A 27,818-nucleotide genomic window follows, 5' to 3' on the forward strand; every position below is an offset into this window, starting at 1 on the left:
TCACGCCATTTCTTTACAAGCCCCGCCCACTCGCGCTCTGGCGAGCTGTAGTTTGGCGCGCTCTTGTGGTGACAGTCTGTCACGGTGATCGGCAATTTGCTCCAAAACCGCTTTAGACTCAAAGAATTTCGCTTTTATCGTCTCACTGCGGTGTCAGAGATCCGCTCACAGAATTTCGCCTTCACTTTGTCGTTTTTCTGATTGAACGTCGTCATTATTGCCTCAGTAAAGTTCCTGAGGGAGTTCATGAAATGTTAGTTACTACATCCGGGAGTCTGGCGTCCCTGGATACCGCGTGATAGATGTAAACAAACGGGTTTTACACTTTCAAACAGAACGAATTTCGTCGTGTGAGAGACTGATTTATTGTAATATATACACACACGCGATTTATTAGCATTTATTAGACATTAGCACACGCGGTAAATGTGCTGTTGTGGGTGATAATGGAGGTTTCCGCGGGTGATGTGTGTCGTTCCACAGCCTCTGATGGGAGTCCGCGGACCCTGAAGCTCATCAGCCCGGATCCCACAGCACTGACGGTCAGTAATACACATCATACTCATATAAATATACTCTCATACACTCAAAGAACCTTCGGTAAACATGCTGTAATCCATCTGTTCAGGATCCAGAGGGGTTTCATGAGAAGAACAGCGGCTGTCAAGCTGAGAAGATGCTCACTGATCAAGGTCTGACATCAGCAATCATCAAGGGTTAATTATGAGTAATGAAATATAATTTTAAAACATACATGAACATGTACGGCTGTAAGTGAAGTAACTATAGTTATTTTCTTGTGTTTTTCTACACGATTAGTATATGTAGTATTTTGTAGTTACAGTAACAGTACATTTTCATTTGTTAATATAATAATTCTGGATATCAGGAGTAAAATTGTCACTAGTGTGCTGCTAAAATGTTGCTGCAATTATTTGTCACAACTTAAAATGTAGTGTTCTTTCTACATAGATATCCAAATGAACCATTTAAAACAAAAAGTATTCTGATGCTGAATTTTAAGTTGTGTTAACTAATCACAGCAATCATTTTTTACAGTGTAAAATGTAAAGTCCTGTTATTAACGATGACATCACTTGTAGAAATCAAATTCTATATTATAGTGTGTATGTGCATGATATATACTATATAGCAAATCTGCTTGATTGTTTACATCATTGCAGCATACAAAATGTGACCCTGGACCACAAAACCACTCATTAGGGTTTATGATTTAAGATCATCAGAAAGCTGAATAAATTAGCTTTTCATTTATGTATGGTGTATGGATTTGGTAGGAAAGGACAATATTTGGCTGAGATACAACTATTTAAAAATCTGGAATCTGAGGGTGCAAAAAAAAATCGAAATATTGAGAAAATCACCTTAAAAGTTGTCCAAATGAAGCTCTTAGCAATGCATATTACTAATCTAAAGAACTAAATAAGTTCTGATATATTTACAGTATGAAATTTACAAAATATCTTCATGGAACATAATCTTTACTTAATATCCTAATGACTTTTGGCATATTAAGAACAATTGATCATGTTGTTGACCCATTCAATGTATTGTTGGCCATTGCCTCAAATTTACCCGTGCTACTTAAAGGAGTAGTTCACTTCCAGAATTTTCTCCTTCATTTTCTTTCTTCTGTCGTAATGAAATTATGTTTTTTGAGGAAAACATTTCAGGATTTCTCTCCATATAGTGGACTTCTTTGGTGCCCTGAGTTTGAACTTCCTAAATGCAGTTTAAATGCAGCTTCAAAGAGCTCTAAATGATCCCAGCCGAGGAAGAAGGGTCTTATCTAGTGCAATGATCGGGTATTTTCTAAAAAAAAATTACAATTTATATACTTTTTAACCTCAAATGCTCGTCTTGTCTAGCTCTGTGTGTACTCTGTGTAGATTAAAACTATATAAATTGTTAATGTTTTTAGAAAATAACCAATCGTCTCGCTAGATAAGACCCTTCTTCCTCGGTTGGGATTTTCTAAAAACATTAACAATTTATATAGTTTTAATCTACACAGAGTACACACAGAGCTAGACAAGACGAGCATTTGAGGTTAAAAAGTATATAAATTGTAATTGTTTTTTAGAAAATACCCGATCATTGCACTAGATAAGACCCTTCTTCCTCGGCTGGGATCGTTTAGAGTCCTTTAAAGCTGCATTTAAACTGCATTTTGGAAGTTCAAACTCGCGGGCACCATAGAAGTCCACTATATGGAGAAATTCTAAATTGTTTCCCTTAAAAAAACATAATTTCTGTACGACTGAAGAAAAAAAACATGAACATCTTGGATGACAAGGGGGTGAGTACATTATCTGTATATTTTTGTTCTGAAAGTGAACTACTCCTTTAAGACTGATTTTGTGGTCTAGGGTCACAAATATAAACTAAATCATTGCCCTGTTTTAATCTGAAAGATGTGACTATAAGGCATGAAGATATGAATGTATTATAAACATTAACTTCATGATATCTGTAAAGTTGCTCTGAAACAATGTGCGTTATGAAAAGCTCTATATAATGAAATGTTACTTGATATGAATTGATTTGAACACTAAACAGATCATATGGACATCACAAAGGGCTTTCTGGATGATATTTCTCGGCCAGCCTCCAGTGAGATCAAAAGACTGAGTCGAGATTGTCCCAGATCTCTGGAGGTGCTCAGTCCTGACGTCACACATTCAGAGGTAGATCAGCTCCTTCATCAGATCATCTGAGCGTCTGTAGACCAGATAACTGATGGCTGACTGTCTCCTAAAGCAGGTTCGCAGCAGCAGCACACACGAGAGGACTGACCTCACAGCAGAAAACAGCTCTGATCAAGGTAAACATGAGCTGCTGGACGGAGAAAGCAGAGCTGTTTTCATTTGAAAATTAAAGTGTGATCTCTTTTATATTTTCCAATTATTTTTTGTCTTAGTTAAAGTTTTATTTACTCAGCATTTTCTTTTGTCATTTGTATTAGTTTTTTTTAGATGTCTACATAGTTTTTATTTTTTATTAGTTGTAGTTATTTTAATACTTAATTGAGGTAATATCATAGCTTTTGTTCATATTTTAAATTAGTTGTAATTTTTATAAATATATATATAATTTAATTTATTTTAATGATATTTTAAAAATAATTTTTATTTTAGATAAAGTTTTAGTAGTTTTGTTCCTTCTATTGGTTTTTGTTTAAATATGTTTAAATGTCTTATATAAATGTATTGATTATTTTAGTTTATTTTAATTATTTTAGTACAAGTTAAACTATAGAAAAATGGGAAATGTTGCCTTATCAATAGCTGAAATGAAATAATATATTTATAAAAGATATTTTATTTAATTTCAGTTAACATTAAATTTATTTTAAATAATGATTTTTATAAAGATTTTAGTTCTATTTAACTATTACCATTTAACCATTTTATAATAAATAATATAATTTTTCTATTTTTTTATTTTATTTTTAATTGTATTTTTTTATATTTCAGCTGAAAATGCACAGCAGGAATGTTTTGTTTTTCTAGCAGATGTCATATATATATACACACACACACACATATTTATTTATTTATTTACAGTTGTAAATAAAAGAAATATAATTGGATGTTATATTAGAAAATATTAAAATTTTAGTCTTTGTACTTCAAAATTTCAAGTTTAGTTTAGTGTTACTAGCCATTTCTTTGTAATTGTTTGTGAAATTTAATTCCAGAATGAACCTTGTTTCTACATCAATTTTGTTTGGGGTTATAGAAAACTCTGTAGATAAATTAAACATAACCCATTTTTTGCTGCTGAGAACACTGGTGCTAAACCTGCATAAACCAGCTCAGACCAGCGTGGTTAAGTCTTATGTCTGAGCTAGATTTTCTATTATTCAAGTGTTCTGCTGACTGATAATTTCACAGAAGAGTCTGATGAAGAAAACGAAGATCCAGAGCTGAGAAAAGCCATAAAGAAAATGAAGAGACTGGACCGGATTCTGGCTCTCAAGGCGTCAGCGGAGAAAGAGGTGAAGCAGAGAGGAAAGGAGCAGCACCAGAGACTCTGGCAGGAGCTGCAGGTCCGTCTGTAGATCTAGAAACACATCAGAGTTTCATACGGACGTCTGTGTGTTTTACTAATGCTGACACACTTACAGGCCGTGAGTCTCAAGATGAGCAGCAATGAGATGGAGAACACCAGACGCTTCCTGGCACTGACACCCAACAACCGTGAGCCTATTAGACTTACATAATGTTTGTATTTTTAAAATAGATAATTTATGCAGCATAATTCAGATGCATGATCAAATGTGTGTTATTTGTGAACTACATCATTAACTCCTATTTCCCTCAAATCACCTCAGATCAGGACTGTGATGAAGTGGATTTTGTCCCCGTGTTTGAGACTGAAGTTCTCGATCTGAAGAATGATGTGAACACCAGACACGAGACGGAAGGTAAAGGATTGAAACATCATTCTAAACCTGTGCAATCATTTCTGAAACTGCATCACTGTTTTAGTTCATACAGAACATACAAAAATGTCGACGTAGGAACTTTTTCACTCAAATATTTACAAAGAAATGTCAAGTAACACTAAATTAAGTGTGAATTTTTTATTGAAGTACTGAAACAGTATTTTCTTGTCATTTTTGTTTTAGGCCTGTTTACTACTTTGAAAAATTGATTTTTACAGTGTGATGTGAATGAAAGTTTGTAGAGTTAATTTATACTGTCAGCTTTGAATAAATTTAATCTGAGAGAAATCGACAAAAACTGTCACAGCTCATATTTCACTATTAAATCAATTCAAGTCAGTTTTATTCATATAGTGCTTTATGCAATATAGATTGCTTTAAAAATCAATAGCTTCATTTATAACTTTAAAGAAAAATTATATTTTTCATTAAGAATGATACCTATTTTAGGATTTTTTTTCTTTTTGCATTATTGTGACATTACAAGTCACATTTATTTCTATAGCGCTTTATACAATTACAGATCATTTTAAACCAGCTTTAAAGAAATAACAGGAAGACAACAGTGTTAATGTTACAAAATTAATTAATACACAAATTCAAGATAAAATCACCTTTAAAGTTGTCCAAATGAAGTTCTTAGCAATGCATATTACTAATCAAAAATTAAGTTGTGATATATTTAAGGTAGGAAATTTATTAAATATCTTCATGGAACATAATCTTAATATACTAATGATTTTTGGCATAAAATCGATTATTTTACCCATTCAGTTTATTGTTTGGCTATTGTTACATACATACACCTGTGCTACTTAAGACTGGTTTTGTGGTCCAGGGTCACATATGTGATTTTCTGCTGAAATATTGCCTGTATGTATCTCTTTTGATTGTGTTTGTTTTATTGATAATGTTGTTTTATCTGTAGAGTCACACTAGAGGGCGTTCTGATGTCAGGAATCATGTTTTAATAGCAGCATGTCATTTCAGTGTTCTTCTGACATTCACTTACATCTTCAGCATCCACTCCTGTGTGTGTGTGTGTGTGTGTGTGTGTGTGTGTGTGTGTGTGTGTGTGTGTGTGTGTGTGTGTGTGTGTGTCTGTGTCTGTGTCTGTGTGTGTGTGTGTGTGTGTGTGTGTGTGTGTGTGTGTGTGTGTGTGTGTGTGTGTGTCTGTGTCTGTGTCTGTGTGTGTGTGTGTGTGTGTGTGTGTGTGTGTGTGTGTGAGAACAGAAGATGCGAGTCAGGCTGAAGCGGGTCAGCAGGTGATGGAGGATCAGCCGGCAGACGGCAGACAGCGAGGAGCTGCTCGCAGCAAGTGCAGACAAGACTTTGTCAAGAGAAATATTGAGGTATGTCGAGGTCACGTCAGGCTGATTAGAGCCATATGACTGAACATGTGGGTGAAGAATGCTGGAAAGAGCCAGGGTTTTCTCACCCCTGCTGGCGTACGCTTTACTGAAGGGCTAGTCCCATTTGTTTTTTAAATAGTCTGCATGTCATATTGATTCTCAGAGGGAGGGGCATCTGATTGGACAGAAATGCACCCAGTGATGTCATTCAGAGTTTTGGTCTGTTTTCCTGTGAGAGAAAGACTGAAATGTGCAAAACTCACATTTGTATTTCATGGGGTCTTTAAACATGGAAAGACGTCCATTCGTATGAGGACAGAATGGAATTATAGTGTAATGTTTAATTAAAACTGCTCTATTTTCCTGCGCAATTGGTTCCAGCTGCACTGCAGAAACTGATGTACCTCATCAGTAATTATTTTCAGTCTTATTTTCCAGTACAAATAGTTAAGTATTTTATGCACAAGAACATCAGATAAAGAGATCATTTAACCGAAATAAAGTAAGTAATATCTGCCAATGGGGTCAGAAAAATCAACTCATTTGAAAAGGAAAACAAGTTTAATTTTTCTGACCCCGTTGGCAGATGTTTGTACATGCTTTAATTGTGAACTCACTTCATTTTGATCAATTTATGAGGAAACGGCTTTTTAACCTTATCACTTTGCATCTATTCAATTCAATTCAAGTTTATTTGTATAGCGCTTTTCACAATACAAATCGTTGCAAAGCGCTGTTGCATCTCCAGCAATTGTATCTTTAGTGTTTCTGTGGGTTTTAAAAAGTCTTCATTCATCCTTCCACAAATTAAGGCCTGAAATTCATGAAGTTGTTGCATGCGCTGCAAATAAATGAATATCTTCCTCAGTATTTCCGTTTTGTATTGCAGTACAAATATCTAAACATCCTCAAATCTAGATACGCTTACTGAAGATGCAAAATGAAGATAAGAAGTCTGGTTTTACGATTTAAACAAGAACAAATATCTGCCAATGGGAATGAAAACTTGTTTTCCCTTTGAAATAAGTGTTTTTCTGAGCCCACTGGCACTGGTCTTGTTTCCAGCCAAAATATCTAAAAAAAAAAATTCAATCAGGAAGGCTTTTCTAGACAAGTAAAAATTATTGTCTTGTTTTTAGTAAAAACAAGTCAAAATTAAGTGAGTTTTTGCTTAAAACAAGCAAAATAATCTGCCAATGGGGTACGAAAAAGAATCTAGTTGAAATATGATTTTTTTTCTTACCCCATTGACAGATTATTTTGCTCGTCTTAATCAAAAACTCACCTACTTTTGACTTGTTTTTACTAAAAACAAGACAATAATTTTTACTTGTCTAGAAAATCCTTCCTGATTCAAGAATTTTTAGATATTTTGGCTGGAAACAAGACAAAACATTTAAGTAAGAAAAGCATATTTTGCAGTGCAAACTCACTTCATTTGAACAATTTCTCACAAAACCAGACTACTTATTTTGCATCTCAAGTAAATGTATCTTGATTTAAGAATATTTAGACAGGGATTGGATCGTAAAGCAAATATTTGATTATTTGATGGAAGGTGTTTGTGATTGTTCAGCTGGCAGGAGCGTCAGGAAACTGGTTTCTGCTCACACAACAGGAGAAAGAGAGAATAGAGGAACTGCTGAAAGATCTGGAGGAAGAACAGGACGACAGCGACCTGCTGACTGAGCCGCAGGTACGTCATACATACACATGTATTAGTGGTATTTTACTGAGTCAGTCATCTCTAGTACTAGTGACCAGTCCTCTGACACTCAATATTACACTTTTAATTTAATAAATCATTTTCAGATGTTGTGACTGACAGTTTGTGATCATTTAAAGACAAAAGTGTATTAGTCAGTGAAAGAGAGCAGATGATGGACAGCTGTGAGTTGAAGCGTTGGTCAGGTTGCGGTGTGTTTCGAGTCACTCGTTGCTCTTCATTCTGCCGGTGTTTATGAGCTCTTTTCATCTGATTCTCATCTCACCGCCACAGGAATTGGCTTCTACATTTATAGAGTCCTTCTTTCCTATGCAAACCAATTTCTGTAATTACGTGCGGAAGCCGAACAGGACCGCAGATGTTTGGATGGTCCTCACAGGTCCGATGGAAACTTCCTGTTGATGGTCAGGAGATGTTTGATGTCTTTTGGACTCGGCATCCTCTGGTATAATTAAATCTCACTGCGTGTGTTTGACTCTTTGACCCTGACAGACTGAGACTCACAGCGGGATCGGTCTGATGGATTCAGTCTGATAGTAGATCATTCCACAGGTCGACTCACATTAGTTTCTATAGCACTGTATACACTACAAACCCATTCAAAGCAGCTTAACAGAAGTAAAATAGAAAATACCAGTGTTAATGTAAATTCATCAGTTAATGAAACAAGTTCAGTTTAGCTGTAAAACAGCTCTACAGAAGACAATAGAGTCATTATTCAGATCAATTCAATTCACCTTTTGTTCTCATCTGATGTCAAATCAATAATATTACTGGATATAAAGTGTTTTATAAGCTGAACAGCATGTTTGTTCATTAAATAAAATCTACAAAAAAAGTACACATTGTGAGATATAAGCTTGGTATTCTAAGAAAGATTCAGAATTCTGAGTACTAAAGTTGGGACTGTGGAACATAAACTTGCAATTTTGACAAAAAAAAAGTACAAATTTATAAACTCAGAATTCTAGAAATTCTAAAACAAAAATTGTGAGATATAAACTTGAAATTCTGAGGAAACAAATTAATTTGGAGATATAATATATTAATTTGGAGGAAAAAATAAATCAATTGTAAGGTATAAACTTAAAATTCTGAGAAAAAAATAAAATTTGTGAGATATAAACTTGGAATTCTGAGAAAAAAATTTAATTGTGAGATATAAACTTGCAATTCTAAGAAAAAACATACAAATTGTGAGATATAAACTTGGAATTCTAAGAAAAAAATTTAATTGTGAGATATAAACTTGCAATTCTAAGAAAGAACATACAAATTGTGAGATATAAAATTGTAATTTTGGGGGGAAAGTTGCAGATTAGAATTGGAATGAATTTTTTAGGCATGATGGATGACGTCTAGTTGAATCCACAGCATGAAGGTTAATGCAAGGATCCGGCGACAACGTTTAACTGTATTTCAGTTCAAAACACACAGATTCTCAACAGATATAAGAGATAAACACTTCTCTGTGATAATGTTAGTCCTCGGCAGTTAAAGCAGGGCTGTTCAACTGGTGTTTAGTGAATCATTTGGGTCAGTGTGGCTCTGCCTGCCCATTATGACTTTAGTAGTTTTTTTTAAATACAGAGAGCTGATTTGGAGGGTGTTGTTGGGCTTATTTCCATCATACGACTGTATTTTAAGGGTCACCAGCGCTGAAGGCCAAAGCACATTACAGTATGACGGATCACTTCCCTTCAGCTGTCAGAATCCCCACCTTCTGCTGGAGTCTGGCTCTACATCACCTCATCATTAATCGCTGTAGTTCTTCTGTGTTTCATAAAGCGCTGTGTAAACTGCTTATTTTGACTTATTTGTTCAGAGCTGGATGATTGTTTTTCTAGAGAAACACTGATTGGTCTGTATCAACAACCATTACTGGAAATTATCAACACAGTTTACACTAAATAAACCATTTACGTAACAACAAATACACTTCATTAGAAGAATAAACATGACACAACAGTTGACACAATATCCATGCAGCGTTGTGCACGTCTTATTTGAATTTCAACCTTATTCAAAGAATAAATGTTCTTCAACAAATCCCACAATATCCATCCACTATGCATCTTACATGCAGCTTTGCAAGCGCAATGAAGCCAGAGCAAATAAACTGTAAATGTTCTGCACAGAAACTACAAACTCTTTGTTTCTATCTTTGTTCCATACGCAGCAGTGAACCGCTGACCGCCGCTGTTCTCATTCCTCTTTAAGAGAGTCTCGCGCTCACATAATGTGCACGTTTAGCCCACAAAATGTGCAGTTGAAGGTGCTTCTGGCGCTGAACTGGAATCTGAATGAACCCTCCTGCTCTTGCCCTGAAAGCGTCCTCCGTGCCAGAGGAGGCAGAGCTGGGGAAATCGATTCTGATGGCCGAACAAAGAGCGCTCTGTGTCGGCTCGGGCTTCTGTCAGCCGTTACCTTGGTTTTGATCTCGCTGTATTCTCACACATGCGCTTCTGGAACCAGCGGATGGAAATAAGTAGATGCTGCTGGTGTGAGCGCCAGAGGATCGTGTTATTAGCGCTTGCGCTGATACCCCTCAAACGTGCTTGTTCCGAATTACTTCAGCGTGAGCACATAATGTCCACAATTATGATCATTTCAGCCCTGCTTATGCTGTCGTGAACGCCGTTCTGTTACTGAACGCATGTTTGTTCAAAAAGTAAAATCTGAAACTTGGAATTCTGAGGAAAAAAGTACACATTGCGAGATGTAGACTTAGAATTCTGAGTACAAAAGTTGGGACTGTGATACATAAACTTGCGATTCTGAGAAAAAAGCAAACATTTTGTAAAAATTGTGAGATGTAAACTCAGAATTCTAAGAAAAACTAAAATTGTGGGATATAAGTGTGGAATTCTGAGAAAGAAAAAAATTGTGAGATATAAACTTGCAATTCTGAGAAAAAAGTAAAATTTTGAGATATAAGTAAAGAATTCTAAGAAAAACAAAATGTGAGATATAAACTTAAAATTTGAATAAAAAAGTTACATTTTGAGAAATAAACTCAGAATAAAAAAAAACTGTAAAAATTGTGAGATATAAACTTGGAATTCTGAGAAAAAGTTAAAAAAAAAAAAATGTGAGATATAAACTTAAAATTCAGATTTAAAAAATTGTGTTGAAATTGTGTTTAGGAAACACTTTCATTTAGAATGTTTGCCAGTCAAAACATCATCATAATGCATTTCCATAGTGAATTTTGATTGGTCTGGTCTTTTTGTATATATTTACCCACTTCATAGTCTGTAAAAATGAGAAATAATGCTGAAAATTTAGGCCTCACCACAGCAATCAATTACATTTTAATAGATATTCACGTAGAAAACAGCTGTTTTATCTGCCTTTGCATGCACAAAATAGGCTCTATTCTCAAAATATAAGAACTTTTATTTCTACAATTTAAATTCTACTACAATTTATTCTTGAAATATTTAGACTTTTTTTCTAGTAGTATTTTGACTTTATTTTTGTAGTAATTCGACTTTATTCTCGTAGTATTTATACTTTGTTCTTGAAATATTTTCACTTTACTCTTATAGAATTTTGACTTTATTATCTTAGTATTTCGACTTTACTCTTGTAGTATTTCTACTTTATTATTTCTTGGAACATTTCAACTTTATTCTCGTAGTATTTTGACATTATTCTCATAATATTTTGACTTTATTCACGTAATTTTGACTTTATTCTCTAAATATTACAACTTGAATCTTATAATCTTAGATTTTTTTTTTTTTTTTACATGGCACTAAAACACCCTCATAGTTTATAACCCAGGGTTATTATAGTAAACTAAAACTAAAACTGCAACCAAAACAAGTTAATTTTAACCCATAAGAACCCGGACCTATTTCTCCTTATAGGAAAATTATGAGGCATATAATACAGACCAAATGGACCACTTATAACATGTTTCTGCAGTTGTTTTTGAAATGCAACCCTTCTTTGTGAAAGATCTGTAATGTTACATATATGTCACATTGGGCGTTTATAATAATTTTTTCATGTTACACATATGTCACATTGGGCATTTATTTCAGAATTGAAAAAAGTATATTTTGTCAGTTTTATTTGCTACATAACATTTTTTTTTCTTTTTATTTGCTTTTCCATAACATATTTCAAAGCTACATAACTGTGACCATTACATTTTACAACAACTCTCTCGAAACATCAGAATTCTACCTTTTTTGGTATATGGTTGTTCATGTTTTTTTTTTCATAACTTGAACTAAATAAAAATAAATAACTACCTCACACTGGAGGTCAACATGTTAAACATGCACATAACATTGCAATAATTTGTATATTGTGCAATAAAACTGTAACTATAAAAAAAGTTTCAAAATACATTTCATTAACAATTTATTTAATGTGACATTATTTTAAATGTTCTTTTTGTTAATATATTCTTTGAAATGAGCAGTAGAAAATATATAACACTAAAAAACTTTAATCAGCTAAATTAATTGAGCAGTTTATTAGCATTTTTCTTAATGTGACAAATATGTCACATCAAAATTCCACCTATTGTTTTAAGGGTAACAGCCCGATGTGACGTATATGTCACCACAATATCTTTGTAACTTGTTTTATATCAGTTTGTTCAAGAAATGTATTAAAATCAGGGTAAGTGTAATCTAGGATGTGTTATTAAAACATTAGAATAGTTGAATGGGTTGAAACATACCTTTAGTAACAAAAAAAAGCATCTTTAAAAATTGCTGACACTGCAACATGTGCTCACCATACAGTCCACCATTTTGGAAATGTTACCATGACAACAAAAAATGCACACATTTTCACGTGACTGAACCTGGATGTTACTTATGTGTCACTTTGGGATTTCCTGAGTTGAAAATAAGGAATATTGCTTTAAAAAGACCTTTCCAGATAATTACAATTGTTTGTGACACCCGTGTCACAGTGGGTCCTTATGGGTTAAACATTTTTTTTATTTGATGTAAAAAAAAAAAAACTTTACAACTAAAACTGACATAAAACTAAAAACGATAGAGACATATTTAAAAACAGTAAATACTAATAACAGCAAAATACTAAAACTCTAGAGAGGATTTTAACATAAAAGCAGAACATATAAAAAATAAAACCCAACTCTTGATGATGCTAAACAAACTCTGTTCTAACCTCCGTATGTGGTTCAGTAGTGTTTGTTATTATTATCTGGAGCTATACAGTATGTTGATATTCCAGTGCTATGCGGCAGCTCTATGAGCTCACAGTCATTATATTGAGTCCTTTAATCACCCATCAGGCTTTGCTTCACGCGGGCAGCATGTCAACGCTTACCTCACCCTCGCCTACCTCTGACCTCAGCGCTCGCCGCTCGGCCTGATGGGAGATTCGCTCATTGGGAAACAGAAGGATATTAGTCAAGACTTAGATATTTGGCTTTGAAGGGCTCTTTGGCCGAGCGTCCGCGAGCAGCAATCAGGATATTGTGTGAAGTCCAAGAGCAAATACCAGGTGCAGGAAAACCGCTGGGCTTTATTTTCTTGTGAGTGCTTCTGCAAAACAGCATGAAATCTGTGTCTGCTGATGTTTTCAAACTCAGATAATAAATGTTATTGAGAAATACTCTTCAGCCTCCCATTGAAAGTCTTTCAATCCTGTCGAACTTTGTTTAACCTCATCAAGGTACTGTATTAGGATTTTCTAAAGCCTCTGAATGATCAACACGATCAGACTCCATGCCTTCTGTCTCGGATTGAGAGTTTAGAGCTTTTTTTTACAAGTTTGCACCAATGTCCACCTTCAGCTGGTGCATCGCATGTCTTTTTGCTGTCAAATCTTGACTAATTTTGATCAAGTAAATGTATAACTGCAGTCATATTTCCAGATGAACACTTACTGGACTCAAGCAGCTTGGCTTTACTTGATTCTCCATCAATCATTTTTTAGTCTCAAATCTGATCATCAGGATATTTTGAGGAATACTTGTTTCCAGAAGCTTTACTTTTACTGTTCCTCAGTGGAGGAATGATCTTCCCAAGCCTCTAAAACATCTCACATCTCACAAATGTTTATTTGTTCACCTCTCAATCATCATTGGATTGCATTGCATTATATGTTTAGAACATTTCAGTCTCATCTTACTAAGACGTATTATTGGAGATATAGATTGACTGTTGATATTTAGAACGTTTTATGTCAGTATCTGCTCTACTGTTATAAAGATCTCATTGATTTACATTACAAGCAGAATTTCCTCATATAAATATCAGCATCTGCAACGAAAATCATATTTTTTCTCAGTTTGAGTCTGAATAAAACCAAGCAGTTTTTCCTCTATATTCTCACTGTATTGGAACATATAAGCCATAAAAGCATGAAAAGATCATTCTGTCTTCTAATGTCATCATATCAAAGACGATTAGTATTAAGCAAGTTCATATGGGGTCCAAAATTTGTTGTTTCCAGAACATCTTCTTGTAAGTTCCACTGGAGAAAGTGAGTCCTACAGGTTTGGAGCAACAAATAAATGTAAATGATGATGACAGAATAATAATTTTTGGGTGTGTGCTGAAGGCCATGTGGAAATAAAACTTCTTTTGATTGTTGGGTGAGTTTTTTTTTCCTCTGGTTTTCAGGTGGTCTCGTCATCTCCATCAGTTGGTGAAGGTTTCAGTCCTGAACCTTCTGAACTCCACAGTCTCCATCATATTGACTCCAGACTGCAGCTGCTGCTTCCTGTGCAGGACTTCCTGTTTGTGTGGAGCCCGTCGCAGGTACTAATCTAACTAGCCGGGCTGGTTTTGTGGATGACTTACATTGTTTGCGTATCAATTTTACACAGGTCCGGTAGCAAACAGACATCAGTTTGGTCTGAATCATGATGTTCTTTGACATTTGACCAGCTGTTTTACTCTGTGAATCGATGAATCATCACCGTATGGTTTGAATCTGCTCATTATGAGCGTCTGTAACAGAAGCCCATGTTTTCATCAGGCCAAGAGCCTTCACCGAGGCTGGAGAAGTGTCATAAATAATGAAATATTGAGGTTCATTTCTCGTCTTATGCGTCCTGGGAGCAGTTTGAAACTCTTTCCCATTGACGCCGGTCCTGGATGGGGTTCAGCGTGTGCGGCTCCGGTGCGACTCCAGCGTTCGCTCATTGCAAGAATATTTGATAGTTGAATGTCAGGTTTTAAGGAGAGAGGCTTTAGTTTTAGTCTGTCGCTGTTGTTTCACACACAGAATCAGTGAAAGAATTATAATCAGAGTCATGCAGTGTTTTTCTGTTCTGCTGCCTAATGAACTTTCAATACACTTTTGCTACACAAACAGAATGAAAACACTCTCTTCGTGACATCTTCATGATTAAAACCATTTGTTTGTGAACTCTCTCATCACTCGCTCTAAAAACCAGATCTGACAGTCTTTAAAGGGTTAGTTCACTTCCAGAACAAAAATGTACAGATAATTTACTCACCCCCTTGTTATCCAAGATGTTCATGTCTTTCTTTCTTCAGTCATGAAGAAATTATGTTTTTGAGGAAAACAGTTCAGGAATGTTCTCCATATAGTGGACTTCTATGGTGCCCTGAGTTTGAACTTCCTAAATTCAGTTTAAATGCGGCTTCAAAGGACTCTAAACGATCCCAGCCGAGGAAGAAGGGTCTTATCTAGTGAAACGATTGGTAATTTTCTTAAATAGATTAATATTTATACACTCTTTAACCACAAATGCTCATCTTGTCCAGCTCTGTAATGCACACTCTGGTTGAAGACAGTTAGGGTATGTCAAAAAACTCCCATCCCATTTTTTCCTCCAACTTCAAAATCGTCCTACATAGATGTTATACCTTTTTTTGTAGAGGGTGTTTGATCTTCTTTGCACGTTCACTTTGTAAACACTGGGTCGGTACTTCTGCAGTGATGGAGGACGATTTTGAAGTTGAAGGTGAAAATGAGATGGGAGTTTTTAGACATACCCTAACTGTCTTGAACTGGAGTGTGCATCGCAGAGCTGGACAAGATGAGCATTTGTGGTTAAAAAGTGTATAAATATTCATTTGTTTGAGAAAGTAACCAATCGTCTCAATAGATAAGACCCTTCTTCCTCAGCTGGGATCGTTTAGAGTCCTTTAAAGCTGCATTTAAACTGCATTTTGGAAGTTCAAACTCGAGGATACCATAGAAATCCACTATATGGAGAACATTCCTGAAATGTTTTCCTCACAAAACATTTCTTTATGACTGAAGAAAGAAAGACATGAACATCTTGGATGACAAGGGGGTGAGTAAATTATCTGTACTTTTCTGCTCTTGAAGTGAACTAATCCTTTAAACTTTTAATATGTTTAATTTTTCCCAAATTCTATATATTCCATTTTTATGTTTACCTGTTTTGATTGTCTTATAAAATTTTATAATCCAATTTTTTAAGCATAATATTCAAAAATGTAATTTAGTAATGTCTTATTAATTGGAATAAAACCTAACTTAATAGTGTATTAAAATTTTTACAATAAAAGTGCCCTGTATGAAATGATTTTTTTTTTCATGAATTCTAAAATTGATCTGTTTTGTGATTTAATACAAAGACAAGACAGTGGCAATTAATAAATTAAAATTATTCTGATAACTTTTTGGGGGGGCAAACAACAGAGGTTTATTGTTTATAATTGTGATACAGTGTGATATTCCTTAAAAATCTTCATTATTATTATTACTTGACATTCACTAAAACTGTACCTAAATGCATATTCACAACAAATTTAAACTCATTTTGTCATTAATTACTCACCCTCATGTTGTTTCAAACCTGTAGGACTGTTTTTCATCTTCAGAACACAAATTAGGATATTTTTGAATAAATCCCTTTAAATCCTTTATAAAATAATTTGAATTCATTTATTATGGCTTGTAATGCACCTCATAATGCATCATATGATCTTATGAATATTTATAACCACAGTTATAATATATTATAATACTTATTTATTCATTGTTATACTTTTAGAAAGTGAAATGCATTAAAACACATGACAAACAAACCTTCACGTTACAGTTTTTTACAATTATTTATTAAAAAAAAAACATTACAGTGTACATCATGAATACCTTTATAATGCATTATGTTTAATGATTATCATAGTGGTGTGTTATCTGTTTGTTTGTGTGTTTATGTACCACCATGACATCGCAAAACTCAAAACGGTTTTGAGAAATGCATTCAGGTGGAATATCGTGATGTAAGGTGTGTGAAGTCCAGGAGTTGTTCTGGTGAGATGGAGATGCCTGCTGTCAGATATGTGGATGTGTTGGTGTGTGATCTGATGGACTCTCAGCAGACTGTGTCTGACCAGTGAAAACATCAGAGATTGGTCCCAGCTGGGAAATATGGGTCAGAGATGCTGGAGTGTTCAGTAGAGCCACTATCAGAGGCATTTGTGAGTCACATTTGTCTCTGCTGGTGACATTCAGCCCACAATCAGACATGTTTTGTTCTGCTTTTGTTGTTCTGTTGTTATGTGTTCAGTGACTGGACAGAGTCCCAACTAAATCTGCTCTCTGTGAATCGTACCCTGATGCTGCATTTCTCTGTCTTTGAGTAAAGGTGTAACATTGATTCATATGCTTCTGATCTACTGCTTTCCTCTCTAATACTGCAGGAGTGTGTGGGCGAGTCACGCTGTGGTCAAACCTGCGTGGTGTGGTCTGGTGTGTTAATCCTGGTCTGTTCTGGTGCAGTGTAGTATGTTAGTATTAGTCTGGTCTGGTTTAGTTTGTTGTGTTAGTCCTGGTCTGGTGTGTTAGTCCTGGTCTGGTCTGGTCCAGTGTGTTGTCTCCCTCCTGGTCTGGTCCGGTCCAATCTGGTCTGATGTGTGTTAGCCCTGAACCGGTCCAGTCCGTTGTGGTCAGGTCTGATGTGGTGTGTTCTGGTCCGGTGTGGTGTCTCTGTCCTAGTCCGGTCCAGTCCAGTGTGGTCTCATCTGATGTGGTGTGTCTAGTGTGTGTGTGTGTGTGTGTGTTAGTCCTGGTCTGTTCTGGTGAGGTCTGGTCTGGTCTGTTAGTCCTGGTCTGATATGGTCCAGTCTTGTGTGTTTGTCCAGGTCTGTTGTGTTTGTCCAGTCCGTTGTAGTCTAGTTTGATGCGGTGTGGTCTGGTCCAGTGTGGTGTGGTCTGGTTTGGTGTGTTAGTCTGGTCCGGTGTGGTGTGTCAGTCCAGGTCTCGTCCGGTCTGATGTGGTGTGGTCTAGTGATGTGTGGTCTGGTGTGTGTGTTAGTCCTGGTCCGGTCTGGTCTGATGTGGTGTGGTCTGGTCTGGTGTGACGTGTTAATCCTAGTCTGGTCCAGTCCAGTGAGGTCTGAATTGATGTGGCCAGACTTGTTAGTTCAAGTCTGGTCCGGTGTGGTCTGGTATTGTGTGTGTGTGTGTGTGTGTGTGTGTGTGTGTGTGTGTGTGTGTGTGTGTGTGTGTGTGTGTGTGTGCGTGTGCGTGTGTGTTAGTTCAAGTCTGGTCTTGTCTGGTGTGATCTCGTCTGGTGTGGTGCGTTAGTTCAGGTCTGGTCTGGTCTGGTGTGGTCCGGTCTGGTCTGGTCTGGTCTGGTGTGTGTGTTAGTTCAAGTCTGGTCTAGTCTGGTGTGGTCTGGTCTGGTGTGGTTTGTTAGTTCAGGTCTGGTCTGGTCTGGTGTGTGTGTTAGTTCAAGTCTGGTCTAGTCTGGTGTGGTCTGGTCTGGTGTGCTGTGTTAGTTCAGGTCTGGTCTGGTCTGGTCCGGTCTGGTCTGTTGTGTGTGTTAGTTCAAGTCTGGTCTAGTCTGGTGTGGTCTGGTCTGGTCTGGTCTGGTCTGTTGTGTGTGTTTTGTTCAAGTCTGGTCTAGTCTGGTGTGGTCTGGTCTGGTGTGCTGTGTTAGTTCAGGTCTGGTCTGGTCTGGTCTGGTCTGTTGTGTGTGTTAGTTCAAGTCTGGTCTAGTTTGGTGTAGTCTGGGCTGGTGTGCTGTGTTAGTTCAGGTCTGGTCTGGTCTGGTCTGTTGTGTGTGTTAGTTCAAGTCTGGTCTAGTCTGGTGTGGTCTGGTCTGGTGTGGTGCGTTAGTTCAGGTCTGGTCTGGTCTGGTCCGGTCTGGTCTGTTGTGTGTGTTAGTTCAAGTCTGGTCTAGTCTGGTGTGGTCTGGTCTGGTCTGGTCTGGTCTGTTGTGTGTGTTAGTTCAAGTCTGGTCTAGTTTGGTGTGGTCTGGGCTGGTGTGCTGTGTTAGTTCAGGTCTAGTCTGGTCTGGTCTGGTCTGTTGTGTGTGTTAGTTCAAGTCTGGTCTAGTCTGGTGTGGTCTGGTCTGGTGTGGTGCGTTAGTTCAGGTCCGGTCTGGTCTGGTCTGGTCTGGTGTGTGTGTGTTCTGGCTGCAGTGGTTCTCGTGATGGGGCTGCTCAGGGAAAGTCTGGCTGGGTTCCTGTTTCCACGTGGCATTGACCGAACGTCCAGAGCTCCTCTGACTCTCTGTGACTCATTCAGTCTCTGTTTTCATAAGAGAGACGCCAGTTTCCAGCAAGAACGTTACACAGCCTTCAGGAAGACTTATGAAAATCAACGTTTACATATCAGTGCTGCTTTACTAGAATTTATATACGATTATAGTATGTTAGTGTTTTGAATTAGCTTGTGTTGTTGTTTATAGTTTTTCATTTTTAGATTAAGTTGTAGCAGTTTTGTAGCAGCTTTTGCCATTTTATTACTATTAGTTTTTGTTTATAAATATATGAACCACATGTTCATAAAATATATTAATTTCAGTTCTAGTGTTAGTCTTTTGTAGTGATTTGTGGTTTGTTAGAGATGTGAATGATTTTAGCTATAGTTGGACTCTGCCGTAGTAAATATAGTAACATTTATAAGTGTATATATTGTGGTCAAACAACACAGTCAGTCATAAAAGTTTCAGTTCAGTTTGTCAAACCCAAAAATGTGCATGCTTTGAATCTGACGGAGCAGAATGATGCACAATGACTCGTTCATAACGCTGAACAGAAACAAAGTGCTGTCATTCTGTGCTTGGCGAAGGACGATGGTCAAACATCACGTGAGAGCGCTTATTTCAAAACCAAACGTGTATTTAGTGGTTGCGAAGGCCAGTAAACAAGCGTGAGAATGAGCCAGTTAGTCATGATCCTTCTGAATCCAGTGTTTGTTTAGATCCATCATGCATTTCACTGCATTCATATATACATACAAGAACTGAGCTGCCTTCAGATCAGAGTTCAGAGTTATTATAGTTCATGGAAACTAAACCCAGAAAAATAACTATTTTTCTTACTTCATTCATTCATTCATTCATTTGTTGATTGCTTGTTTGATACATAATAATGATAAATGTTAAATGTTATTTATTTAAAAAAGTTAAAATTTGATTAAAAATTAAATTAAAAAGTCTAAAAATATAAAAATATAAATTCAAAATATGAATAAAAATGATAATAGCATAAAAAAATGATGAGAGGATGTCAGTCAAAGAGACTAAACTGGAAGTGACATCAGACATTATTGTTTATAATTGGTCTTTAATTATTTTACATGAAGTTTTTATGGGCTCGTCAAACATTTGTACGTTCGTAAACTCAAGCCACACTGCTATAAATGCCAGACAAAAATATAAAGATGCACTTAGAAGTTTTGTCTTGTTTTCAGCCAAAATATAAAAATTAGATTAGAAGAAAATATAGTCTTGTTTTCAGAAAAAAGCAAGTCGAAATTAAGTGCATTTTTGCTTGAAACAAGCAAAATAATCTGCCAATGGAGTAAGAAAAATTAACTTGTTTTCTGTTTGAAATAAGATTATTTTTTCTTACCCCATTGGCAGCACTTTGTTTTGACTTGTTTTTTTTTTCTGAAAACAAGACAATAATTTTTACTTGTCTTGAAAATCCTTCTTGATTTAAGAATTTTTAGATATTTTGGCTGGAAACAAGACTAAAAATCTAAGTAAGAAAAGCATTTTTTGCAGTGTGATCATGATGATATGATGTTGTTTTCATAGTTGTGCATGTCATTTTACAGCAGACTTGAGCTCAGTGGTGTGTGGCGTTTATCAGTGAATGTGGTTTATGTTCTGGAGTTTATATTTATGCATTTAACAGATGATTTTATCAGAGACTCTTGCTCTGCTTTTCAAGATCTGGTGTTAATGTCATTAACCAGACTGCTAAACTAACATCCTATAGGTCTGAAACACCAGTTTAATTCTGCATTTGTGTTCATATGAGTGTCTTGTGCTGTAGGAGAGTCTGCAGGAGAACACTGGAGACACAGAGAGACGTCTGAGAGAAATCCAGCAACAGCTGCAGCTCCTGGAGGACAATGATCCCAGCAACGTGAGTTCAGTGTGTGATCTAGATCAATTAGATACAATTATTCAAATAGAGCTGACATTCTCACTTCTATAGCAGCTCTGAATGATGGACTCACTAAAGCTTATTGTAATTGACTATAGAATGCTATGACCGTCTGAAAGAACAAACATGACATTTTTTTTTGCAGTTTATGCAACCGACCACCGCTGGAAAAACTTCAAACAGCTTTGAAGGTTTATAGACCGAACTGAGCTGAAAATTAGAATCATCTTTCTTTACTTCATTCCTTCCTTTTCTTTCAAGATGTGTAGAAACAGGGGTCATTCATGAACCATCTCCAGGTGAATGAATCTCACACATGCATCTAAAAATAGAGCCTGATGTTAGGCCCACATGACTTTAGTTTGAATACTTGTTTAATATCGTGTCTGATCTGCAAACAGTGTGTGTGATGATTAGAAATAATGACTACACTGCCGCTCAAAAGTTTTGGATCAGTAAGATTTTTAATGCTTTTTAAAGGAGACTTTTCTGCAGAAAAAAAAACATAATATTCTGAAATGTTAATGCAATTTAAAACAGTGGTTTTCTGTTTTAATATACTTTAAAATTAATTTATTTCTGTGATGCAAAGCTGAATTTTCAGCATCATTACTGCAGTCTTCAGTGTCACATGATCCTTCAGAAATCATTCTAATATGCTGATTTATTGTTAGTGCTGGAAACAGTTATGTTGCTTAATATTTGTTTTTGATTCTTTGATAAATAAAACATTAAAAAGAACAGCATTTAATTAAAATAGAAAACTTTTGTAACAATAAACACCTCGTTCAAAGTTTGGGGTCAGTAAATGTTTTCTTTCTTTCTTTCTTTGAAAGAAATTAATTATTTTTTCTCAGGAAGAATGTGTTAAATTGATAAAAAGTGATAGTAAAGACTTATATTGTTAGAAAAGATTTCTATTTTTAAAAAATGCTGTTCTTTTTAACATTTTTTTCATCAAAGAATCCTGAAAAAAGTATCACAGGTCAAAACGCCTCGTCTTTACTGTTAAAACCTGCTTCCCCATACATACAGCAACTAAATATGTCTTCTAATATATTTTTAATATATATTTAAAAATGTAACAAAAAAGCATATTTGCTAAAACAAGTTTCAAAATATATTTAATAAATATATTTAAGTATATTTTTGGGCTGTTTTTTGTACATTTTTAAAATTATATTTTTAAAAATATAAATATATTTTTAAAAGCATTTTTCAAAGGGGCTATATGCATTTTTCTGAAATTTAAACTCGCGACTGATAACTGTGGCCAAAAAACGGAACTGCTCTTCCTTTCTGCTCGCTCTCGCATCCGCTGCAAAGAAGTCAACATTATGTTTACAGAGGTAAGAACAGTCAAATACATATATTGTTTGAGAAACTAAGTTTGTTTGCAATAATAGGCTAATTGCTGACAGAGTAACCTGAAACATTTAACACGAACGCGCTTGACGTCACATCCGCAGACAGCGTGCGAAAAATCCGACCCGACAGAAAATAGGAATAATAGGATACAGGCTTATAGGTGCACCCACTGTCAGTATGCTCATCAGGAGATGTTTGAGTCATAAATGGTCAAATTAAAAGGCTATTGTTAAGTTGCATATAGCCCCTTTAAGATTGTAAATGTATTTTCCTGCCACTGAAATACATTTGAATTATATTTTGGTATATTAAGATTAAAACTGATTGTATTTTATGTAAAAAAAATGAGCAGCACAACTGTTTCCAACATTGATATTAAAAGTAATAAATCAGTATATTAGAATGATTTCTGAAGGATCATGTGACACTGAAGACTGGAGTAATGATGCTGAAAATTTAGCTTTGCATCACAGAAATAAATTATAATTTAAAGTATATTAAAATAAAAAACTCTTATTTTGAATTGCAGTAATATTTCACAATATTACTTTTTCTGTATTTTTGATCAAATAAATAGAACTTTAATGAACATAAGAGAACTAACTATTAAAAGTCTTACTGATCCCAAACTGTTGAGCATCAGTGTATATGTGATTGTCAATTGTGAGAATCTTTCTCTAGTGAAACACAGATTGATCAACTGAAGACTCTCAGATCAGTGTGAATCTCCTTTTCTCCTCTTGTCTGTTTGGGAGAAACCTCTGAGACGTCAGTGAAGGTTTTAAAGCAGTGTGTGTTAGAGCTGAGGTCTCACACTGCTCACTAGTATTTGACACGCGTGTGTGAGTCTTGTTGAGCCGTCGTTGATTCGACCGCAGGCGTTTGCAGACGAGACGCTCGCAGCCGTAAACGCTGCTCTTCTCGTGTTCAGACAGACTCCGCTGAAGGCGTCACACATCTGTCTGTTCCGTCTCAAGGTCTTCTGTGGGTCAAAACACCTCACCTGCTTCCCCATTCAGCAACTATATATGTGTTTTAATATGTTTTTAATATATATTTTAAAATGTAACAAAAAAGCATATTTGCTCAAATATGTTTCAAAATATATTTACCTAAGTATATTTTCTATCAATATATTTTTGGGCTGTTTTTTGTATATTTTTAAAATATATATAAAAAAAATTATAGATATATTTTTTAAGCATTTAGCATTTTTTAATATTTGTACATTTATTTTCCTGCCCCTGGAATACATTTTGAATTTTGAAAAAATAAAAAATATTTAAACATTTTTTAAAAATATATTTAGATATTTTTTAAATATATATATATTAAAAAAAAAATATATATATATATTTTTTTTTATATATATATATTTAAAAAAATATAAATATATGTTTAAAATCATTTTTTTAAATTCTAAATGTTCTTCCCCTAAAATATATTTTGAATTATATGTTGGTATATTAAGGTTAAAACTAAATGTATTTTCTATTTGAAAAATATATTTGATTAAATTTCCCTGTTTACATCATGTATTTAGCATATATTTAAAATATGTTGGCCACAAAAACCTATATTTTGTATGGGTCTTTTTCACCAGAATTCTGTCCTTCTCTGGTCTGGTCTGGTGTCATATTCTAAAGAACAAAATTAGATTTCTATTATTATTTACTCATCAATATGAGACTTATGATAGTATGTTTTGTTCTTCAAATTTTAGATGCATTTTTATGGTGCAGGTCAAATTTACTCTAAATGGATTCAGACTAATTAATACAATAAATAAATAAATAAAATCAGGTAAAAACAAAAGTTTTTTTTTTTTTACTTTTTTCCACAACTGCAAATCTCATAAACAGCATTATAATTATTTTTAACATTACCAAAAAAAAAAAAAACACACACATTTTTATATTTCTAGACGAGTAAAAATTATGGTCTTGTTTTCAGAAAAAACGTCAAAATTAAGTTTGTGCTTAGAACAAGCAAAATAATCTGCCAATGGGTTAAGCAAAAAAATCATTATTTCAAACAGAGAACAAGATTATTTTTCTTACCCCATTGGCAGATTATTTTGCATGTTTCAAGCAAAAACATCTAATTTTGACTTGTTTTTTCTAAAAACAAGAAAATCATTTTTACTTGTCTAGAAAATCCTCCTTGATTTAAGAATTTTTCGATATTTTGGTTGCAAACAAGACAAAAAATCTACGTAAGAAAGGCGCTAAATAATGGTGCAAATACCAGTATTTTGATAAAAGCAAATGTTAGGAAATCTCGTTGCGTAATTCAATTATCCTCCCATAAATTTTGCACCTGAAAGGGAAACTCCTACAAATGCATATTCAATAAGGTCAGGTGCAAAAATAACTATCCATGCCTTTTCAGCACTAATTGTTCACAACGCGTCTTTAGGAAAACATTTGCGCTGGTACAAGCTGTTAGTAAATCTGGCCCTCTATCTTCTGTCATTTTGCTTCTTCAATAAATGTGTGTTGATTTAAGAATGTTTAGATATTTGCACTGGAAACTCAGCCAGAAACCCAGTTAGAGCATGAGTTAGTGCAGTGTGAGTGTGTTGTAATGGTGTTGGTGGTAAATTGAGGAGGTCTGAACTCAACCTTCACCCTCATCTCGACCTCCAGCGCCTCTCGCACCCCGAGGGAAGAAAGCCATTAGTTTGCTGAGGAACACGAGCTGATGACTGGAGCTCTTTGCTTGGGTTTCTGGAGAATGTCATTGTGTGTTTAAACTCTCAGCAGCAGCTAATGATGAACACGCTGTACTTTAGTCTGTTCAAACCAAGAATTCTTTCAACTTTGGGCCAAGTGATCTCTCCTGAGATTTATGTGGAAAACTTTTGTTATTTTTCAAAAAATCTATTTTAAAATTTAAAACACACAAAAAATTACCAAACATACTGTATGTACTTGCTAAAATATGTTTCAAAATACATTTACATAAATATATTTTATGTATGTTTTTTTTTTGTATTTATTAAAAAAAATATATATATATATTTTATATACAGCAACTAAATATGTCTTCTAATATATATATTTTAATATATATTTCAAAATGTAACAAAAAAGCATATTTGGTCAAAAATGTTTCAAAATATATTTACATAAGTATATTTTCTAGCAATATATTTTTTGGTTGTTTTTTGTATATTTGTAAAAAAAATCTATATATATTTTAAAAAATATAAATATATTTTAAAAGCATTTTTTAAAGATTGTAAATACATTTGCCCCTGAAATACATTTTGAATTATATTTTGTTATGTTAAGGTTAAAACCAAATGTTTTTTCTATTTCCAAAATATATTTGTCCAGCAACTAAATATGTCTTCTAATATATTTTTAATATATATTTTTTAAAATGTACCAAAAAAGCATATTTGGTAAAATGTTTCAAAATACATTTACATAAATATATTTTCTAGCAATATATATATATATATTTTTTTTTTTTTTTTTTTTTTTTTTCCATATGGATGTAAATGCTTGTGAAAACATGCTCTCTAGTTCCACCTCAGAACCAGTTTGAGGTCTTGATGAGGAAGGTGTGCTGATGTCTGTCTCTGCTGTTCTCCTGCAGTCGGTTGGTTTGTCTGACGATGAGTTGAGGAATCTGCTGCTGGAATGTGAGGAGGAAATGATCCGATCTCCTGCAGGTTCCTCATCAGAATCATCTCTCAGGACGAGCTCATCTCTGGACGCTTCTCCACGTCTCTCCGGCTGGGATCTGCTCTACGGGACGCCGCGGCGCAGTGAGAATGACTCAAAGAAAGAGGCATGAAATATGAAAGAGACTGTTCTTCTGTTTCCCATTGTGCTCTGGGTCATGATCTGGGTCTTCATGCTTTTAAAGTTGCACAATAAGTGAGGACATGGACGCGTGTTTGTCTCTGAGTCTCTGAAGCGTCGCCAGCGTCAGTATCACAATCAGACTCCAGAACATCTGAAATAACGTAAGAGGACAAAATAAAATGTTCCTTTTCAAAAATCAAACCAATATGTCTTTTTATTCATGTCATGGGCTTTTGATTAACCCCCAAAATATGTGGCTGAAATCCATCTGAGTCAGTCTGACCGTGTTCTTGGGTTCGAGAACCCTCACTAGTGCACTTGTGTTACACCTCATTAACACCACGATTATACACACTACTGTCCAAACGTTTGGGGCCACTCAGATTTTTCAGCAAGAATGCTTTGAATTCATCAAAATGAGTTTATTTCAAATAAATGCAGTCAAACGTTCTGTTCATCTGTGAATCCTGAAAAATAAAATGTAGGATGGTTTTCACAGAAAGACCAAAATCATGTTAGCAACATGTTACTAGGATGTTGCTAGCATGATTTTATCACAAATACAATGTTACTAGCATGTTTCTAGCATGTTGCTAGCATGATTAGCATGTTACTAGCATGTTGGTAGCCTGATTAGCATGTTACTAGCATGTTGCTAGCATGATTAGCATGTTTCTAGCATGTTGGTAGCATGATTAGCATGTTACTAGCATGTTGGTAGCCAGATTAGCATGTTACTGGCATGTTGCTAGCATGATTAGCATGTTTCTAGCATGTTGGTAGCATGATTAGTATGTTACTAACATGTTTCTAGCATGTTGCTAGCATGATTTATCACAATTACCATGTTACTAGCATGTTGTTAGCATGATTAGCATGTTGCTAGCATGTTTTTAGCATGATTGTAGCATGATTAGTATGTTACTAGCATGTTGCTAGCCTCATTAGCATGTTGTTAGCATCAATAACATGTTAGCATGTTTTTAGCATGATTAGCAAGTTTCTAGCATTTTGCTAGCATGTTTCTAGCATGATAATCATGTTGTTAGTATGTTGCTAGCATGATTGGCAATTTGCTAGCATGTTGTTAGCATGATAGTAGCATGTTGTTAGCATGATCAGCATGTTACTAGCATGTTGCTAGCATCATTAGCATGTTGTTAGCATCAATAACATGTTAGCATGTTTTTAGCATGATTAACAAGTTTCTAGCATTTTGCTAGCATCATTAGCATGTTGTTAGCATCAATAACATGTTAGCATGTTTTTAGCATGATTAACAAGTTTCTAGCATTTTGCTAGCATCATTAGCATGTGTAGCATGTTGTTAAGGTGGTTCTGGCATGATTAGCCTGTTGTTAGCATGTTACTAGCATGCCTCAAGCTAACTTAATAAGCAGCATTTCTTGAGCAGTAAATCAGTGTATTAGAATGATTTCTGAAGGACCGTGTGACACTGAAGACTGCAGTAATGATGCTGAAAATTCAGCTTTGATCAAAAAAATTAATTACATTGTAACAGATATTCACACAGAAAATATTACTGATTTATGGTATTTTTGGTCAAATTAATGCAGCCTTGGTGAGCAAAAAAATTAAAAGCCCAACTTTTGAACAGTAGTGAACTGAATCTATGACTAGAGCTCAGAGTGTCTTGACTAACTGTAGATGATTGAGTGTAAAGCATGGCATTTCTAATCTGGCAGTGCGTCCCGAGCGAGTGTTTGG

The 27,818-nt window shown here is 35.0% G+C and overlaps 1 protein-coding gene across 1 annotated transcript; it reads left to right on the top strand.

Annotated features, from left to right (window-relative positions):
* The first annotated feature begins 113 nt into the window (after positions 1 to 113).
* fsip1 (fibrous sheath interacting protein 1) lies at positions 114 to 26,230 on the top strand. Its single transcript, XM_073827610.1, has 12 exons — positions 114 to 542; positions 629 to 692; positions 2,581 to 2,708; positions 2,785 to 2,845; positions 3,918 to 4,072; positions 4,151 to 4,223; positions 4,358 to 4,450; positions 5,705 to 5,823; positions 7,400 to 7,519; positions 14,173 to 14,310; positions 20,791 to 20,883; positions 25,879 to 26,230. The coding sequence occupies exons 1-12, from the start codon at positions 447 to 449 to the stop codon at positions 26,077 to 26,079; spliced, it is 1,341 nt and encodes a 446-aa protein (XP_073683711.1). The 5' UTR covers positions 114 to 446; the 3' UTR covers positions 26,080 to 26,230.
* Positions 26,231 to 27,818: the final 1,588 nt, after the last annotated feature.

Source organism: Garra rufa, chromosome 21 (assembly GCF_049309525.1).
Source record: "Garra rufa chromosome 21, GarRuf1.0, whole genome shotgun sequence".
Lineage (NCBI taxonomy): Eukaryota > Metazoa > Chordata > Actinopteri > Cypriniformes > Cyprinidae > Garra > Garra rufa.